The sequence below is a fragment of the Eurosta solidaginis genome, chromosome 5, assembly GCF_040869045.1.
Source record: "Eurosta solidaginis isolate ZX-2024a chromosome 5, ASM4086904v1, whole genome shotgun sequence".
In the NCBI taxonomy this organism is placed as follows: domain Eukaryota; kingdom Metazoa; phylum Arthropoda; class Insecta; order Diptera; family Tephritidae; genus Eurosta; species Eurosta solidaginis.
In genome coordinates this window covers 7,090,653-7,111,401 of record NC_090323.1, presented here as the reverse complement: position 1 = coordinate 7,111,401, position 20,749 = coordinate 7,090,653, and the positions used below count along the sequence as shown (strand labels likewise).

The 20,749-nt window shown below is 36.3% G+C and overlaps 1 protein-coding gene across 2 annotated transcripts; it reads right to left on the bottom strand.

Annotated features, from left to right (window-relative positions):
* Positions 1-576: 576 nt before the first annotated feature.
* Positions 577-11,405, bottom strand: Dyro (Dpt-YFP repressor by overexpression). Of its 2 annotated transcripts, XM_067790646.1 has the most exons (3): positions 7,719-11,405; positions 1,963-2,085; positions 577-1,821 (listed from the first exon to the last, which is right to left on the bottom strand). In XM_067790646.1, exons 1-3 carry the CDS (start codon positions 9,267-9,269, stop codon positions 901-903), a joined length of 2,595 nt encoding a protein of 864 aa, XP_067646747.1. In that variant the 5' UTR covers positions 9,270-11,405; the 3' UTR covers positions 577-900. The 2 variants fall into 2 exon arrangements, with proteins under 2 accessions (XP_067646747.1, XP_067646746.1); XM_067790645.1 differs by lacking the exon at positions 1,963-2,085 and having other exon boundaries at positions 7,719-10,253.
* Between the last annotated feature and the right edge of the window lie 9,344 nt (positions 11,406-20,749).

Sequence of the window (20,749 nt, the reverse complement as noted above, 5' to 3'; positions counted from 1 at the left end):
TTTTAAGTATTTTGCAAAAAAAATTTATAATTTAGATTTTTTTATGGCTCGCAAAAGCATGAAAAACTTATGAAATAGTACAACAGAGCAAATTTTTATCTTATATTATAAAAATAAATTAAAAAAAAGAGTTAAAACGTCTCAAGAAAGTTTTTAGAGCAAACAGTTTTTCGATAAAAAATGTATGGCAAAAAAATAACAAATAAGTTTGAATGGTTTGCGGCTCATAAAAGCATGAAAAATCTAGTGAACTTATTTCTTAGATTAAGACGAGGGTAAAAAACCAAAAAGTTTTAGAGCAAACAAATTTCTAAAGAGAGAAAAAAATAATATGAATTAAATTTTCACAATTTTTTTTAGTTTAGAAACTTAAAAACTTTATTCCTCTAAAAAGCATAAAAAGTTAAAAAAAAAAAACAAAGAAAATTTTGTTTTTACAAAAAAGTTTTATATATTAAAAAATTTACGTAAAGAAGTATATGAATAATTTCTTTTGGCTCCTGTTCAAAAGAACTGGCAAAACCGCGAATTCCAACTGCTAAATGCGAAAAATTAAACAAAAAATATTTTTTTCAACGGATCTTTGTTGAATAACAAAAAAATTTTTACCAAAATTCAACTAAACCGATTCTCATCGTTTAACTATTTGACATGCAATAACCCATATTTATAATTTTGCTCTATTTTATACAGCTTTATATTGCTTTGCTTCAATTATGACTAGTGCCCAGATATTGGGCGATCACTGACAGCTGTGCTCGTTCTTAGCAAACTCTTTTGTCATTTTACCCATTTTCCATTTTAAATGTTTTTTTTTGTGTTTAACTCAAAACCTTTGCTTGCATTGAACCATGGTGTTAGAGGCAACTTCAGCGTATCTCCCTAACTGGCGTCCTTACATCACATCTTATACAATTGCGGTGGTTCTTTGGATGATGGCATACCCTGATCGTATTTGCCCAACTCTGCCTCATACAACAAATTGTTAATGAGATGCTTTATGACAATTTTGGCTTTGGGCGTTTTCAGCTTGCGTATTGTAATTGCAACATATTCACCAAATACCCCATATTCATCGCTAGAAGATTGTTGTTGTGTATTGCTGTTGTTGGCATTGTTGCTGTTGCTGCTACTGCTGCTGGCATTGTTGTTATTATTATTATTGTTGGTGTTAGCCTTTGGATTTTGACTGGTACTTGGGTTGTGTAAATTGCTACTGTTGCCATTGCCATGTGTGTTGTTGGAGTTGGAGCTGTTGTTGTTGTTATTGCTATTATTACTATTATTAATGTGACTATGACCCGCAGCGGCGAAATTTAACGCACCAGCAACACCAACTGGCAATAGATCACGTTCGCGTGGTGGCTTGGAGCTCGCCTGTGCGTTGGAATGTTGCGTGTGCGCTTGATGCTGTTGTTGTTGTTGCTGCTGCTGTAAATGTTGTTGTGCTTGTTGTTGCTGATGCTGTTGTATTTGTTGTTGCATTTGGAGGTGTTGTTGTAAATGTTGTTGGAGCGCAAGTGTAGGCTGTTTAGCAGGCGGCAAAACATCTGCGTGCAAACTCATCAGCTTACGTTTGCGTCCACCTACAACACTGGAAGATATTGGCAATTCGGCCATTGGTGGTAGTTTATAAAAATTGACAGATGAGGCTGTCAGAGGTGTGACACTGCGCTGATGTGGATGTTGATGCTGATGTTGTTCTTGTTGTTGTTGCTGGATGAGCTGTTGCTGTTGTTGTAGTTGTAGCTGTTGTTGTTGCTGGTGCTGCTGTTGTCTTTGTTGTTCAAGCATGACTAGTTCACCAGCATCAGCTTCGGTCTGTGCGCAGAAAAAAAAGCAAAAAGGAGAAAAAAGGAAGAATAAGAAATTCATGGATTAGTCATGGGATCGCTGGGTTTGCAGGTACGCAAAGATCAGCAGAAAAAAAGAGAAATCGCTGCGACAAAACATCAAACTTACAATTTCTGTTTTGACATCGTCTGCGCTGATGTTGCAACAAAAGCTTTGTATATCGGCCTCATAATCGGTTGCGGTTGTTGATAGAGAGTTGGCAGCGCCCGCGGCACCCGTCGCCGATCTTGCCTACAAAGAAAAACCAGTCGAACTTGTCAAGCTCTCGCTCTAACAGCAAAAAACGAAATGCAAAGCGAAGTGTTACAAAAAAAAGCTTTGTTACTTTGTACACACGCAACAATGTTTTAGCTGCTGCAACAACAACGACAACAATAATACAAACAAGATAAGCAGCAGCACTCACAATGCCATGCATATTAATATATAAAGAAATTTTTGTGAAAACACAATTATACACACGTGTAAATATAACTGCGACTACAAGTTCAAAATCGTAATACCCACATGCCAATGCTTTTTATTGCTTTTGTTGCATTTTGGTATATTTTTTTATAGCTTTTGTTGCATCAGCTTTTAAAACGATTGTAGTACTAAGAATTGTTTGCACATACATATATAGAGGCATACATACAAACGCACTCTTAGAGAAACACACACACGCAAGCAGACATAAAAATTGCTTAAGCACAAACACTCATACAAACACTGTAAAGCATATTTTCTGCCATGAGCTTATCACCAACCGTTGCAGTTAGAGCAGCGCTGTCCGTGGCAACGTAGAGCGTTTTATCAGCAGCGAAGGCATTAAGGCGCACGTTCCGTTGGAAATCACCCAGTAAGTGGTGTGTAGGAATTACATACTTGAGGCAATATGAATTTGGTACACTTATCCAGCCATATTTCGATTTGAACATTTTTGTTATTGAATTTTTCGAAAAAGTTTAAAAGCTTGCCAAAAATATAAACCGAAATTTAGAATTTTTTTTTAAATTAAACTAAACAAATTTTTCTATTCGAATGATTAAGATGATTAATTTGACACTAAAAAACGAACGATTTTATCCTGATGGCTTAGTCAGCGTGGATAAAAATATTATAATTTTGAAATTTGGATGTCTCATGCTTCGACGGCTGAGTGGAATATCGCCCAATCTCAACTACCGGTTTGAAAACGTGTTATCATTGATGACCTAGCTTAAGTCCAAATGTATTGAATTCGAGCTCAGATAGGGCGTTTTCGAAACAAAATCTGAAATAAGGCGTTCTACAAACGGCAGTCCAGGTATGGTGATATACCATTCTGCCGTCGACATATAAGTAGGAAAACTATATAAGCACGCAAGTATTTCATAGAAATTTCTTGAAGAATCTCATTATCTATAAAGGACTTAGCCATATAGGCAACTTTGGCCGTTACATAACAAATCACGTCCTTCATGCTTCAATCATTCTAAGCGATAAATATAGGACATTGGAAATAATAAACTTACTCCTTAAGTTCTGAATAGTCAAAATCGAGAGTGCACACGGCCTAATATACCAGCGTGCAGAGCAAACCAACAGGTACAGGAGGGGATTGGATTACATAGAAGGTTCAATGTGGTCATATCAAATGATTCCCGAGATGGTAGAACAAGTATTATAATAGTGCTATTTTCCAGAACGTATATGATCTGTATCTGGCAAAGGACCATCAACATCAATAAAACTTTGGAGAGTCTCCTTATATGTACCCGAAGAAGACGAAGGAGAACCAAACCATCTCAGAAAAGAAGCTAACTATCTCTTTTTCGTTAAAAGAATGTTATCAGGCTATATCTCATCATCTCTCGTGAGTACTTTAGTTTATTTGCCTACTTTTAGTATGTTTAATGTGCCTATTTGAGTCCCACCTTAGGAAATGAACATTACTTGCTCATAGACAGTGGTACGGTCTGGGTACTGTATCATACTCAACTCTTACATAACCACTTATCTAATCATTTGCGACATAGTAGCAAAACTTGCAAGGCGGTATGTACTTGAAAATGCGATTCGAAAACTTTTAAAATATATATTTCTTTAAGTTCTGATAGCAAATAAGTTAGGATAGGTTGAGTTAGCACATACTCTGAATGAGTCCATAGTGTTTGTTTATAGTAGTTTGTTTATCGGCCTACTTACAAACTTCGTCGGGGTGAAATCACCCTTTCCCACTGGGTCAGTAATATGCCGCTAAATTACGCCTCGCAATGGATGTATTCTATAGCAAAAGTTAACACAACAAAAAATGCAACAAATGAAATCATATGGCACTGAAAAGCAGCAGCTGTATTGACAGAGAGCTCCAAGCTCCAACATTGCAGCGCTCCGAGCACTCAATTTAACGCGAAAGTACCTATCAATGTACAAAGCAAACTCACGTGCACACATCCATACATGCATATGCAAACGCAGCTAACTCACACCTTTTGGGCGCTGTGCTCATCAGCATAATGCGAAGAAGTCAAACCACTAATACAACAGCAACAACAACTATAAAGGTATATGTAGGTAAGTATGCGCAGGCATACAAACATGCTGACGAAAGTAAATGCGAGATAGCTAAAGCGAATAATAAAAAAGAAGGAAAATAATTAAAAAAACAGCGAAATAAAAATGAAATAACGATAGCAAAAAAAAAAAAAAAACACCCCGCAGCAGCGGCGGAGTACGAACATTTAAAAAGCGACAGCAGCGTGACACCAGCAGTTAAAATATTTATTGCTACCACCGCGAGCCGCGAACCGCCACCCTCGCGCCCTACCAACAACAATTCAACCATTAACACATTAGCGAATATACCAACATATATAATTGTTAATACGTTGACACATATTATTATCATTAAATAAATACGAGGGTCGCTATATAAGTTTTAAGATTGTGCAATTTGAATGGGAATAAGTCATAGCCATCCGTGAAGAAAATGTCACCAGTAAAGCGCGGTATCCAGATCATAAGAAAACGCTGAAACAATTTTTTTCTTTTTCCACTCCAAGCCAAACTTGAAGTTCTTTTATTTGAAGAAATTTTTTTTATTCATTTTCCTTATAAAACTAATTTCCAGATGCGTTCTGCGTATGCCAATTGAGTTCTCTAATAGGGGCTCTGTTCCTGAGCGAGACGATATACACCGACAAAAAGGAGAATGGATAATTTCGATACCTGCACACAAAAAATGCGTTCCGTCCCAAAAATAATCGAAAAGTGGTGAGTTGGACACCTTCAACTCAAAGATTGATTTGTGAGTTGACATTGTCAGCTTAGTTCTTTTAGTTAGCACTTTTTACGATTGACCCTAGCTAGAGTTGTCTATCTAGGTACTGCCTAGCTTATCATAGGTTGGTCCATTCCATAGAAGCCTAGGCGAGCCTTGGTAGTTTGTAAATGCCTTCAACGGTTGGGCCCTGCTAGCGATTCCTACATACATACATATATAGGCGTTATCTAGTTTTTCCTAGGTTGGGCCTGTTCAAAGAAGTTTAGTTATTAAAAAAATAAATGTAAGGCGCGATAACCTCCGAAGAGATCTAAGGCCGAGCTTCTCTTCCAATTTGCGTCGTGCTCCTCTTGATTTTCCCTACAAATTGGCCGGACGGGACCTACATGTTTTATGCCGACTCCGAACGGCATCTGCAAAGCAGATGAGTTTTCACTGAGAGCTTTTCATGGCAGAAATACACCCGGAGTGCTTGCCAAACACTGCCGAGGGGCGACCCCGCTTAGAAAAATTTTCTTCTAATTGAAAAATCTTATTTCTAAAATTTTGATGTTGCTTTGTCCGGGAGTTGAACCCAGGGCATACGGTGTGATAGGCGGAGCACGCTACCCATCACACCACGGTGGCCGCTTATTATCTTCTTTATATATATAAAAATTACGTATAACATTATTTGTCCGCGATGTACTCCTAAACTACTGAACCGATTTTGTATCTGTTTTGCGCCCCGTGTGTAGTTTGATCTAACTTGAAATATAGGATAGGTTATATCTCAGTTTATAGTCGCCATATTATTTTATTGCAATTTTTTTATATGTTTATACGTAATAATAAAATGTTACGTATACGCACCGGCGCTTATATTATCAGGTGGTGCGGATATACTTCCGTGTAATTGGTTGGTGTTGAATTAAACAATGTGCTTATTAATAAAAAAATATTATAGCGAATGATATCAAGTATAGCACATCACCAGGCCCGCCAAAAGGTGGGTGGGGTGGGGGCATTAGCCCCGAGCCCGGGGTTTCTGAGGGAGCCCGAGATTTAGAGGTACTATAACATTCAGGAGAGTCTTTAGTTGTTCCATGTGCAATTTTTAAGTCGAATTTAAAAAGCAACGAAAATCTGCATTTCGTTTTAATATTATAGTGAAGTGTGAAAAATAAAAATCTGTATATATATAAAGAAAGGCTAAAATGTGTGTTAGTTGGTCGCCGGTGTTTGAAGAGATCGATTTTGTTCAAACTTTCACACAAGTTGCGTATACCTCACGCGGGTGGTTACTACATAGGTTTGGTTGCGATATAGGCCTAAACGTGGACCCGGGTACCCCTAGAATGTGTTTATAGTATATGGATAACAAATGAAAGCTGTTGATTAGTGCTTTAGTAGAGGGTAATTTTTATACCCCTGGGTGACTATGGTTTCGAGATATAGGCCAAAACGTGGGGCCGTGAATGCCTAGACAGTGTTTATACAATATGGATATCAAATAAAATCTATTGATGAGTGCTTTAGTACAGACTAATATATTATAACGCTGGGTGACTAGGGTCTCGAGATATAGGCCAAAACGTGGACCCGGATACCCCTAGAATGTTTGGGTAAATTGGATATCAAATGAAAGCTGTTGTTGAGAGCTCTAAAGTAATTTTCATTGTGATATTCGATTTAGTCGCATCAACTTGGTAAAACTGATAAGTATGCATGCGAAGCCGAAATAAAGACATGAATTAATAATACCCACATACCTATTTACATACGTCCTGTTCGATTTGCCTGAAATTTGGTATATAAATTTGCCTATATTAGTATTTACGATCCTTTTTTCCGCGAAGTATACCAGAGACGGACTGGGACTGGGATTAGGACTAGGACCGGGAACGAAACTCGGATTGGGACTAGGACTCGGAGTGGGACTGGGACTGGAAGAAAATACATACCACCCTCTGCGACAGGCAATAAGGGATGAAGAAGAATGAGAAGAACTTGAGAGAAGAGAAAAGAGAGGAGACTGAGAAAGAGATAGAATGAGACTAAGATGGAGATTTATGAAGCGAAAAAGACGTAGGGAGGGGTGAGTAAAAGGATTAGGAAAAAGTGAAGAGGGGGGAGGTCAGAGTTAGATGGAAAAAGCTTATTAAAATGTATGGAGATAGGCCAAATTGAGGGCAGAACAACTTCTGCCGGGTCTGCTAGTATGATAATAAAAAATTGTAAAATTTTAGAGCATTTACCTTACTGTACCTGTAGCTAGTTCAATTACGGGTAAAGCGTACAAATTCGTTTTCTTTTCAGAGGAAATACAAATATGATATCGCGAGATCGTCAACTGACATAACGTAATGGAAATATTTGTCGTTATTCAACGCGCGTAATTTGAAAATCTTTGTATGTACTCAAAATAAGACTGTAGGGGCGTAGAGAATAATCGAAAAATGTGGTGTGATTGGCTTTTATAATTTAAGGCTTACAACTTTTTCATATCCATTTCATACAAGAGCCCAAATTCAACAAAATCCCTCACATACAATAAACTGAAACAAGCAACCCTCGTAATACTTTATGTAGCTATATAAGTAGTAGGTAAAATTTTCAACACAACTATATTTGCACTTACCGCAGTTCGTTGTTGTTGTTGCTGCTCATCAATTGTCGCAGGGACATTCCGACTTGCATTGGCTGCGGCTTTTGCCGCTGCTGCTGCGGCCACAGCTGCAGCTACACGCGCCACCAAATTATTATTCGCTGCTGCTGACGAATCGTCGCGCTCCGCTGGTAGGGAGATAGCACAGTGATGGAGTGGCGTTGCGCTAGAAAATGTATGTGACATTGTTGTGCCACCAATTGTTGCGCCATTGCCGCTAAGTACACCTACGCTGCCAGCGCCGCCAGCTGTTGTCATTGTTGCTAGGCCACCAAGGCCCATTGCCAAGCCAGCGCTGCCGATAATTGTTAACGCTGGCGTTGTCATTGTCATCATGGCCATTGCGCTGTTAATATTGTTGTGTTTGCTACTACTATTTCCACTCTGCGGCAACAAGGCAGTTGTAGTTGTTGTTGTTGTAGACGAAGCTGTCGTCATTGAAGCAGCGCCAGCTGTGGTGGCTGCTGTAGACTCCACTGTGGTAGTGGAGGCCAGGTCGTCAGCAGTTGTTGCAGTTCCATTTGTTGTTGTGGTTGTTGTCACTGGTGTTACGTTAGATGCATTAAAAAGCTTAGTATTGGCAACTATAGCGGCCGCCGCAGCAGCGGCTGCTGCAACAGATGATTTCATGCCATATACCACAGTTGTTGGTGGTTGTGGTGTTGTTGCGGTTGTTTTTGTAGCATTAACTGCTGCTGCTGATGTTACATTTGTACCCTGTGGTTCGGCTTTCAACTCATCTACTGTGGTGCCCGCCACTGCCGCGCCATTACCAGCAGTTGGTGCTGCGCCGCCCCCACCACTGCCACTATCACGAGCCCCAGCTAACGCTGCTGCTTGTATAGCGCGCACAGCTGCCTCCATTGTTGTCGCGTATTTATCATCCATCTCAGTACTCTCATCCACCCCGCCATCATCTCCTCCTCCGCTGCTACCGACAACGTCAATGCTATTGTCGCGTAACAAAGCGAGTTTCTCTTCCACTTCGTCGGCATCGCCGCCTTCCGCGCCACCCGTCGGTGCTTGAGTGTGTTGGCTGCGCGCTGATGTCACAGCACCTCCACCACTTCCACCTTCACCATCAAGTATGAAACGTATGGCATCGTATGCAAACCACATGGGCTGGTAGTGGACACCTTTTTGCCTACCAATCACCACCTTGCCATGTTCGCGATGAAACGATGAGCGTAAACTTTTTATTTTACTGCGTATTGAACGTATTTCGGTGCCATACTTGTTGCCTAACAGCTTGAGTGCCTCATACTTGGTTTGCTTGATGTGGTAACCTTTGGTATTCGGATCCCATAGCACGCGATGCATGCGATAATCTTCAATGAAATCAAGTATGGTGGAACGTGACCATTCGACGCGATCGCTTGTTGGGCTGGGCAATGAATCACTGCCTACACCGAAAGTGGGCGAAAGTGCCGTTGCGCCACTTACACTACCATTAGATGCCCCCGCCCCTCTATTTACCGTCAAGTTAGCATCATGTAGCGCTGGCACCGCCACCGACAAGGACATGGAGGACGGCGATGGTGTCGGTGGCGCCCGTTTGTAAGTAAGACGCGCTTTGCGACGACGCCGTAACTGTGGCGGGGGAATGTTGTTGCCTTTTGCTGGTTCTAGCGGGCGCACAGCCGATTCGGTGGTGGTCGTCTCCGGCTCCGCCTCCTCAGCGTCAGCCTCGAGTTGAGGGTCCTGCGGCCCTTGGGGGGATGTTTGAGACTCCGTTGCGGGCGACGTTGTCAATGATTTTGGGATCACTTCTGTTGGAGCTGTAGCTGTAATAGAAGATTTGTTGTTGTTTGTATGCGCTGCTGTGCTATCGTCGCTTAGTTCGTGTGTCTCACTATTGTCTACAAAAGTTTTTTCGCTGGAACAGGTGGTGGTTGCTGATGTTTTTCTTAAAGCAACACCCGTTTTCTTTTTACTCAAATTATAAGCGTGTAATGCGCGCGTAACCGCTATGTGCCGCCTTCGACCGCGTTGTCTTTTCGTTCTCGCCAGCGCTGATACAACACTACCGACACCAAATTTCACGACTGCCGCCTCACGACTTACCTTAGTAAGCTTTTTGTCACCAACGCCGTCTACCTCACGTGTTTTACTGTTATTCTCACTACCGTTGCTTATAGTGGTGGTTTCGTTGGCTTTGTTGTTGTCAGTTTCTGTGCTGGAGTTTGTATTCAAAGTGTTCTTATTACCCTCACTACTGCGCTTATCTAGTTTCGCTGATGCTTGCAATTCTTCCTGTATCGTATTCGTTTGTTGCAGCTGGAGCCGCGTTCGCCGTCGCCGCAAAGGTCTACTCGTCGGGTTTATTGAAATTGAGGTGGAGGACGTATACTTATCAATTGTTTCTTCCTTTTCAGGTTTGCTTTGGTATTCTTTTGACGGAGGCGGCAGTGGCTGGGGGTGCAAGGGGTCGGGAGTAGGAATAGGGGATATTCGCTTTGCTTCCTGCGTAGCCGTGTTGTTGCTGCCTTCAGTTGTGTCAAGTACCGCTATTTCACACCTTCGTGTTTATGGAGTTGCCTTCGCCTTGTGCTGCAGTCTTCGTCGTCCACTTCGCTTATTCTTTTCTTGATTTACCTACCAAATGAAACTAACTCGACTCAATACGCGCATTAAAATAGTCACCCGTTTAGTCTGTACGCTCGTATGTAGTGTGTGCGATATGTGTTTGGTTCGTACGTCGTATCGTGCAGCCGTCAGCTGTAATTTCACTTTTTTGGAATATTTTTATATTTTTATTTTAGCTGGCAAACTGGCTGCCTGCTTTGACTGAATGATTATTGTCCGAATATCTGCTTGCCTGGCATGCACTGGCACTTTTGGAGGTGTTTGCAGTTTTTGTTGTGTGGCGTGTGGATCACTGGGTTGTTGTTGTAGTTGTTGTTTTGTGCTCCCCTTTACTTTGCCTTCGTGTTAACTGCAGAGCTACTTGTTGTGTGCTTACTTCTCACCGACACAGCCGCTTTTGTGGTTGCTGGGCTCGCTCGCTCGCCTGCCTTTTAGCTTTTTCGTCTTTTTGCTTATTCGCCTGATAGCTAACTTGCTCGCATACTTTTTGGTATTTCTGTTGTTGTTCTCCACTGTGCTTTGTGTGTTGCCTGCGCGTCCGTTCCACGACACCGTGTTGTGTGCAGCCCGCCGTACGTTTGTCGTTCACCGTTGAAATCACGATTTGTACTAATTTCACATATTTAAACTGTGTGGGGCATGCTCCGTCGTCTCAGTCTCCATTAATGTTACTTTTTTCGCTGCTAAGTTTGCGCTGCTGCCCGCGACTCTCGTTTTCTTGCTCCAAACGCCTGAGTGATGGCGCTGCTGCTGTCTTATCTTTGTTATTGTTTTTAGATTTTAGTTGTGTGTCGAGTTTGTCATGGCCCCAGCAAGTTGTATGTTGTTGTTGCTAGCAGTGGAACCGCCTGTTGATTAGTGGATTACGAATTCCAGTTATTAACTGCTTTACCTACTAGCTGATGGATGACATACAATTTTTTGTTTATTTTTATAAATTAGTTTTCATCTATCTGCACCTAAATTTGTATTTCTTTTTCTAACTTCTACACTTTGTGTTTTTTTTAATAATTACTTATGCATTGATCGCTGCTACCGCGTCCGCTTATTATGCCTCACTGCGTGTCAAATCGTTTTGTCAACGCCACTGCCACTGCTCTAATCGTATTTGTTGCCTCCATATTCGTCTCTAACGTACCTTACTCTCTCCCAATGGGCGCTCAACATTTTGCTCTTACTACTGTTACCTGAACCTCACAATCCCCCCGCCATTCGAAGCATAATACAATGAGATTTTGTTGTTGCTGCTGCATTGCAATATTCCCCACTTTGCGCCACTCAACATTCATTAATACTTACCGCCATACAGTGGTCCATTTCGAAGTAGCTCGCTGGAAAATAAAATATGCCAAACGACTGAGGTAAAAAGAGTACAAGATACCGCTTATAAAACGTACAATAACATCTTGTAACGTGCAAAATAAACTGGAATAAAAGAGAGAAACTGTTTGTTTTTTCATTTCACAAAGCATTTCATAACTCCTCCCGGTAAATTAACTCAAAACTTGTAATTTGTTGTCTTCTACACATTTTGGTAAAAAAAGAAGATAACATCAGTTATTCATATCATACCTTGAGGAGTTGTATGATTCTTTAATGTCACTCCCGCTCGGTTTTTCAACACAAGTTGAACTCAGTTTGTCAGTTAAAATACGCTCAACTCAAGTTAATACTGGGTTTAAGCCGTCGATCTGCCAGAATTAGACTCTAGTTAACATATCAGCTGTTTGCGCTGCATCTTTGTTTGTTTTGATTGCAAAATAATATGTAACATTGAACACATTCAAAAGTTACAACATTTTTTCATTTAGTGATGCTGAGATCAAGGAATTGTTTTATTTATATAAAGATGTTTTAATGTACAATTTTTAATTATTTGATCACAGCGTCTTTTCTTTAGACAATGGTGTCAAATACGTAAGCAAAAGCCAAGTAATGCCAAATCTACAAATTATCTAGATAATAAAAAATTAGTGCTGTCGTACGCAAAAGCCCGGCCTTAAACTGTGACGGAAATGCTACTTAGGAGGGCTATAAGCCCGAAATCGAAGCGGTTCGGTTCAGTGGTTCGAACCACTCAGGCAAAACTTGAACCGGTTCGTAAAAAAATGTATGCAATTTCATCTTAGAGTTTTATTTTCAAGAAAAGTGGTGAATTAAATAAGTTATGTGATTTTTGTTGAAACTTTATTTTGAACCGAACCATTTTTTTTGGTGGTTTTCGATTCGGTTTTTGGAGTTAAGAAAAAAAACGGTTCGGTACGTGGTTCGGTTCAAAGCCCCAAAATGGCGGGTGGTTCGGTTCATGAACCGAAGGAAGTTCACTTGGGAAAATTTGAATAAAACACGGCAAATACGACGAATAGCAAAAAAGGAGTACAGCTTGTGAACTCTACCATCCCTGTTATTGGGACCTAGTAAAAATAATTTGGAGTGACTTACTCCGAAGGGATTTAGGCGCACCTTCTCTTCAATTTTTCGTTCTTCTCCTGTTTTTAATTTTTCCTATAATTGGCCGAACGGGACCTATAAACTTCATGTTAGAAAAACAGAGTCCTTGCAAACCTACTGCCTAGGGGTAACCTCGCTAAGATTTACCTTCGATGAGATTTAGGCGGAGCCTCTCTTCCAATTTGCGGTCTTCGCTTTTTTCGCTGAACGGCAGCTGCAAGGCAGTTTTATTTTCACTGTGAAGCTTTTTGTGGCAGTATAGTGTTAACTACTTTGTACTCTTTACTTTAATGTTTAAAATAATTTTAATTGAGTTTTCGTGTTAACTTAAAATTTTGAATAACTTCAAAAAAAGAAAATTCTAATTAGTTTGAAAATATTTAAACTCAAAAATATACAAAAATAAATTTTTAAAAATAAAATAAATATTTGGCTTATTACTAAATATATTGGCGATTCTACCAACGGACCTAAATGTTTATATAAGTCTATATGTGATACAATCACTGAATGTCACGCTTTACGTATCACAAAGCTATTGACCAATAAAATACCGCAAATAAAAGTGCAACTAAGTGACGTGCTACCAAAGAAAATTTGTTTAAAGTTACCTGGACCAATTACAAGCTATCTACCGGTTTCAGCAAATGTACACACGGTCCTGCTCCGAATCATCACATCCTTGAATGCTGTTTAATATAAATTTTAAAAGTATATTCAGTGCATTTTCATACAACAAGAACAACCATTAAAATTTAAATAAAAAATCAATAACCGAAATTAACAGGATGAAATACGCATCCATCTACCCTCAACATTTGTGCGGTACATCTGTTAACACTAGTGAGAAGAAATCAACAATTAAAACAAATATCGAACAGGATGAGTACCGTTATGTGATATAGAAGAAAGAATATAAAAAAACCGCTGGAACTAAACAAAAATAACTTTGATAGAAATAATAAAATAGTTAAAAATGCAACAAAAATTGTGAAATAATTAAAAAATTTAATTTTTGAGTGATTTTTCGCAACACATTGCAACATATTTTTAAGTTACGCAATATAAAACGCTTAAAACGAGAAGTGTAAATACGCTAAAACTCATTTTTAAAAATAAATGCCAGATCAAAACAATACTGTCACTGTTTTAAATACAACCACAGCTGTAGAAAATTGATCCAGCATTACTCAGGAAGTTTCATCTACAAAATAGTGTCACTAACATCTCCCTACATTTCATTCGTATATCCAAGTATTTTAACATTCAACAAGCAACATCGTCATATAGTGTACCGTTTATTGGAACCATTCATGATCTTTAACGTCCTCTACACAAATAAGAGCATCATTATATTTTAAAGCCATTGCATATTTAAATTTATCAATCAACTCTTCCATAGTAATAAATCGTAAATATAAATTTTAAATAATTTTAACTTTTTCTAAATACAATTTTTATTTTAATATTAAATTAAAATTTCAAATTTATTTTAAGATTATTTTTATATCTTAAAAATTTTAATATAAGTTATTTAAATTTATTTATTTTTTATATAAAATTAAATATTATATTTAAATTGTTAACTCCCTTTCCAAAAAATTCTTAAATATTTTCTTATTTTCAAATTTTTCATTTAAATTTCTTTTCATATGGTTCTACGTTCACCAATACGAACTCGTAATTTTACAAATTCAGAAAATCAAAATATCAACCATACAAATAACATCATGACTCACAATACAACTCAAAATTCTAACATTAATACAACACAAAACAACATCTCTAAAACAACACAAAATACTTCAACACAAGATAACTTTACAAATTTTCCTTCTACTAAATCTATTAAATTACCACAATTTTGGCAAGATTGTCCTGATGCCTGGTTTTTGCTTGTTGAAGGACAATTTGAAATTAACAATATCAATGATGATAATTTAAAATTTCAAAATGTTCTAATTACTCTTCAACGAGATACTATATCTAAAATTTTAGATGTTTTTAACCCTCCTCCTCTTTTTAATAAATATGATACAATCAAAAAAATTATATGTGAAAGATTTTCTCTTAGCGAAGAAAAACGATTAGAACAATTATTTTCAAAAACTGAACTTGGTGATCGTTCACCATCTGAATTATTCAGATTTATGAAATCACTTATAGGTACTGACTCCATTGTAAGTCAAGAATTACTTTTCAAATTATGGATTCGTAAATTGCCACAAGAAATACAAATCCATTTAACTTCTAGTAACAATCAAAATAAAGATGAAGTAATTATTTTAGCTGACAAACTTTTTGATTTAATCAACAAACGTCATTCTTCCAAATCTCCTGTAGTCTCAAATATAAATAATAATATTTTAGAACAATGCGTTAAAAATTTAACTGAATTAACCACGGCTATTTTTCAAAATTTAAATAAAATTTCTAATGATATTAATCAATTACAAATCCGTTCAAGATCTAAGGATAGAAATAGATTTAAATCTCGAAATTTTTCAAAATCAAGAAATTTTTCAAACAATCGTAATTTTACTTCACAAACAAATATTTGTTGGTATCACAAAAAATTTAAGAATAACGCTCTTAAATGTATACCCCCATGCAATTTTAATCAAAATCACAATTCAAATTCCGAACAAAATTTAAACTGAAACGATCCATTATTACGGTGACGGATAATGGAACTATTATTAAACCTACTCGTCGCCTATTCATATTTGATAAATTCAATAAACTTAATTTTCTTATCGATACAGGTGCAGATGTATCAGTTATTCCTTTTTCTAAATTTAAAATTTATAAAAGAAATTCGGATCTTACTTTGACCGCAGCAAACGGTTCTTCAATTGAAACTTTCGGTACAAAACTACTTAAAATTGATTTAGGTTTAAGAAGAGATTTTGAATTTCCATTCATTATTGCGAATATTGATACACCAATTTTAGGAGCAAACTTTTTAGAAAAATTCGGAATTATTGTCAATATTAAAAAAAAAGAAATAATGGATTCTACTACAAAAATTAAAGTTACTGGATCTTCTGGATTTTCTGATATTTTCTCACTCAAAATTCCTATTGTCGAAAATAAGTTTTCAAAATTACTTAATGAATTTCAATCTATTACCTGTGAACCAGATTATACTAAAAAAGTTAAACACCATACGGTTCACAGGGTAGAAACAAAAGGTATTTTACCATTTTCGAAACCCAGACGTCTTGATCCAATCAAACTTAAAATTGCTAAAGCTGAATTTGAATTTTTAGTTAAAACGGGTATATGCAGACCCTCAAATTCTCCTATTGCATCTCCACTTCATCTCGTTCCTAAAAAAGAACCAAATGATTGGAGACCTTGCGGAGACTATCGAAGACTTAATTTTATTACTACACCAGATCGGTATCCTTTACCACATATTCACGATTTAACAATTGATTTAAAAAACAAACAATTTTTTTCCAAAATTGATCTTGTGCGTGCTTACCACCAAATTCCAATGGCAGAAGAAGACATTCATAAAACTGCAATAACTACCCCTTTTGGAATGTTTGAATTCGTAAGAATGCCTTTCGGTTTACGAAACAGTGCTCAAACTTTCCAACGCTTTATTAATGAAGTATTTTCTGATTTCGATTTTGTATTTACATACATTGATGACATTCTTATTGCCAGTGATAATGAAGATCAACATATAAATCATTTAAAATCAGTTTTCAAAAGACTTGAAGAATATAATTTAAATATCAAACCTTCAAAATGTACTCTCGGTGTAAATAAATTAAATTTTTTAAGTTACGAAATTTCAGGCGAAGGTATTAAACCATCTTTAGATAGAATTGAAATCATAGCAAATTTTGAAAAACCAATTTCTATAAATAAATTACAAAAATTTTTAGGTATGATAAATTACTATCACAGATATATTAAAATGTTAGCAACAGAACTTAGTCCTCTGCATGAAATGTTAACACATGCAATTAAAAACAAACTCAAACAATTAAATTGGACAAATGAAACCACAACAGCTTTCGAAAATGTTAAAAAACGTTTTGCTAAAAATACTTTACTTACACATTTCGACAAAAATGGTACTTTATCATTAGCAGTAGATGCATCAAATGTTGCTATTGGAGCAGTTCTTCAACAAACTAGCAATAATATACTAGAACCCTTAGCTTATTTTTCAAGAAAATTAACTACAACAGAAACTAAATATTCAACATTTGATCGTGAACTTTTGGCAATTTATAATTCAATTAAACATTTTAAACATTTTCTTGAAGGTAGAACTTTTACAATTTATACTGATCATAAACCTTTAATTCATGTTCTAAATTCTAAAGTAGATAGATCTCCTCGTCAACTACGTCACCTTGAATATATTGCTCAATTTACAAATGATATTCAATATATACGTGGAAAAGACAACATAGTTGCCGACACACTTTCCCGTATTCCAGAAATAAATGCAATTTCAACTCAAGATATAAATTTAGAAACTTTATATAAAGAACAACAAACTGATACATTTTTACAAAAAACCATTTCTGATCAAAATTCTAAAAATAATTTAAAGGAAATTCATATTCCAGTTATTAATTTAAATATATGGTGTGATGTTTCTCTACAACCTTTTCGACCTTATGTTCCACATTCTATGAGAAGAATTATATTTGACAAAATTCACTCATTATCTCATCCAAGTATAAGAACAACTAGAAAATTAATTCAAAATAAATATTATTGGCCTAACATGCGTAAAGAGATTAACGATTGGACTTCATCTTGCATCAATTGTCAAAAATCCAAAATTTCAAGATATACTAAATCTCCTATCCAAAAAATTCAAATACCATCAGGCCGTTTTGAACATATTCATATGGATATTGTTGGACCTCTTCCAGTTTCAAATGGAAATTGTTATATTTTAACAATTATTGACAGATTTTCACGTTGGCCTGAAGCTTATCCGCTTAAAGATATTTCAACAAATACTATAGTAAAAACTTTTATTCAAAATTATATACCACGATTTGGTATACCATTAAATATTACAGTAGATCAAGGTTCACAATTCACCTCAAAGTTTTTTACAGAATTAACTAAACTTTTAGGTTCTCATAAAATTCATACATCTCCTTACCATCCCCAAGCAAATGGCATGATAGAGAGATTTCATCGAACTTTAAAAACAGCAATTATAGCATCAAACGACTCGGTTCATTGGTCTGACATTTTACCATTCATTCTACTTGGTTTACGAACTTCTATTAAAGAAGATTTAAAATGTTCATCTGCTGAACTTGTTTATGGCCAAACACTTAGAATACCTGGTGAATTAATTATTTCAAATAGTAATAAAGAACATGATTTTTCTAATGACGCTCTTCATAAAATAAGAGAATATTTTTCACTTGTTCGTTCTAAAGTTTTTCATCATAACAAAGAAAATGTTTTCGTTCCTAAACAATTAGAAAATTGTGAGTATGTTTTTGTTAAAGTTCTTCGTAAATCTAATTTAGAATCACCTTATGAAGGACCTTTTAAAGTTATATCTAAGAAACATAAAACATTTACAATTCAATACAATAATACTATTAAAAATATTTCAATTGATTTACTTAAACCAGCAAACATACTTATTAACACTAATTTAAATACAAATACATTAAACAACAAAAAACAAAAAAAGGTTACTTTTAATATTAATTAATAATTTGTTTGTTTCAAATTTTCTTGGAGGGGGAGTAAATATAGTGTTAACTACTTTGTACTCTTTACTTTAATGTTTAAAATAATTTTAATTGAGTTTTCGTGTTAACTTAAAATTTTGAATACCTTCAAAAAAAGAAAATTCTAATTAGTTTGAAAATATTTAAACTCAAAAATATACAAAAATAAATTTTTAAAAATAAAATAAATATTTGGCTTATTACCAAATATATTAATATATCAACATTCAAGTTGATATTTTAAAAAACTCTTTTATTTTCGGTTAAACATATAATTAATTTTTATTTATTTTTGAGTTTAAATATTTTCCAACTAATTAGAATTTTCTTTTTTTGAAGTTATTCAAAATTTTAAGTTAACACGAAAACTCAATTAAAATTATTTTAAACATTAAAGTAAAGAGTACAAAGTAGTTAACACTATATTTACTCCTTTGGTGGTTAACCAAATATTTAAATATTTATTTTTAAAAAATATTATGTTATTTATTTGAAGTATAAAATATTATTTTTGTTTATTTTTGAGTTTAAATATTTTCCAACTAATTAGAATTTTCTTTTTTTGAAGTTATTCAAAATTTTAAGTTAACACGAAAACTCAATTAAAATTATTTTAAACATTAAAGTAAAGAGTACAAAGTAGTTAACACTATAGGCAGAAAAAAACTTTTTATGGCATAAGCCAAACCACTGCGGGGGGTGATCTTGCTTAAAGAAACTCTTTCTAATTTTTGATGCTGCTTTGCCCATAACTTCAATCCAAGACCTTCGGTGTGGTGGACGGAGCATGCTACCACCGTAACCCGATGGCCGCCGATAATATCCTACCAAACAACCTTATTGGAATTATATAACCTCGAGTAACTGTTAGGATATCAAACTTTTAGCAATGCCAAACTTTTTATATTCAGATAAGTATGTGCTGGCGAAGTTTCGAAACCCCCATCTCTCTGAAAAATTTTCCAAAACCTCAATCAATGGCTTCAACCAAATTCCCTGCAAAAATCGTTGGATCATGTGGTCCATTGGAGTACTTACCATTGTACACCAATGTAATGCAGCAATGGACCAACTCATGTTTCTACACGAACATATTGTAATCCGATCATTGCTCGTTTTTAACGATTGTAATCCCCTGCAAAAATCGCGAGTACTCCATGCATGGACCAACCGAGTGCTTCAAAATTAACCACAATTCATACAAAAAATATGGACCAATTAACATTGCGATGTCCTAGGACGGGACCATATACTCCAGCTGCGCATTACATCAGAGTAATCCATGGAGTACCCACAGTCCAATAAACATCGTGTAGTGATTACAATCATTAAAAACGAGCAATGATCGGCTTACAACATGTTCGTGTAGAAACATGAGTTGGTCCATCGCTGCATTACAGTGGAGTAGAATGGTAAGTACTCCAGTGGACCACATGGTCCAACGATTTTTGCAGGGTCACTACACAATGTTTATTGGACTGTGGGTAATCCATGGACTACTCTGATGTAATGCGCAGCTGGAGTATATGGTCCCGTCCTAGGACATCGCAATGTTAATTGGATCATATTTTTTGTATGAATTGTGGTTAATTTTGGATCACTCGTTTGGTCCATACCCTGCAAAACTCGTTGGATCATATGGTCCATTGGATTACTTTTTGCAGGGTTATATCGCTTTTCAAGATACTTCAATCCGAGTTTTTGAATCGAAGATACAATATTGCTATGTATTATCTTGGGCACTGTCCAACTATGGAATAAAACAAGAGCGGCTTCACCTTTGTGGAATCAATTAAACTTTTTTGTTGATTCTCTCCAACCATATAACTACACCAACAACCTGATATCAAACCTATCCCAGCTGCCTCTAAATTTTATAGGAAATGTGTGGAGCTGCTCCACTGTGAGTTACCGCCACCACTGCGCTTCCCCCGCCGCGTTCATTAGTTCTATATTAACTGTCTCTCTGCTGTGGGCCCTCTCACTTGCTCACTTGTGCACTTGGCTTCGCATTGCTCATATCAGTTTTGCGTTTTTATTTTATTTTTTGCTTTGTCATTTGTATGTTGGAGCTTTGGAATAACAACGGCACTGGCGTTAAAAACAACAAAAGTTACAAAGTTTTGGGTAGCATGTATAGCACAACAACAACTGAGGAAAATAGAAAAAACTAAAGGGGAATTCTGTGTTAGCGCGCTGCAGTTAACGGCCACACTTGAATTGCAGCGC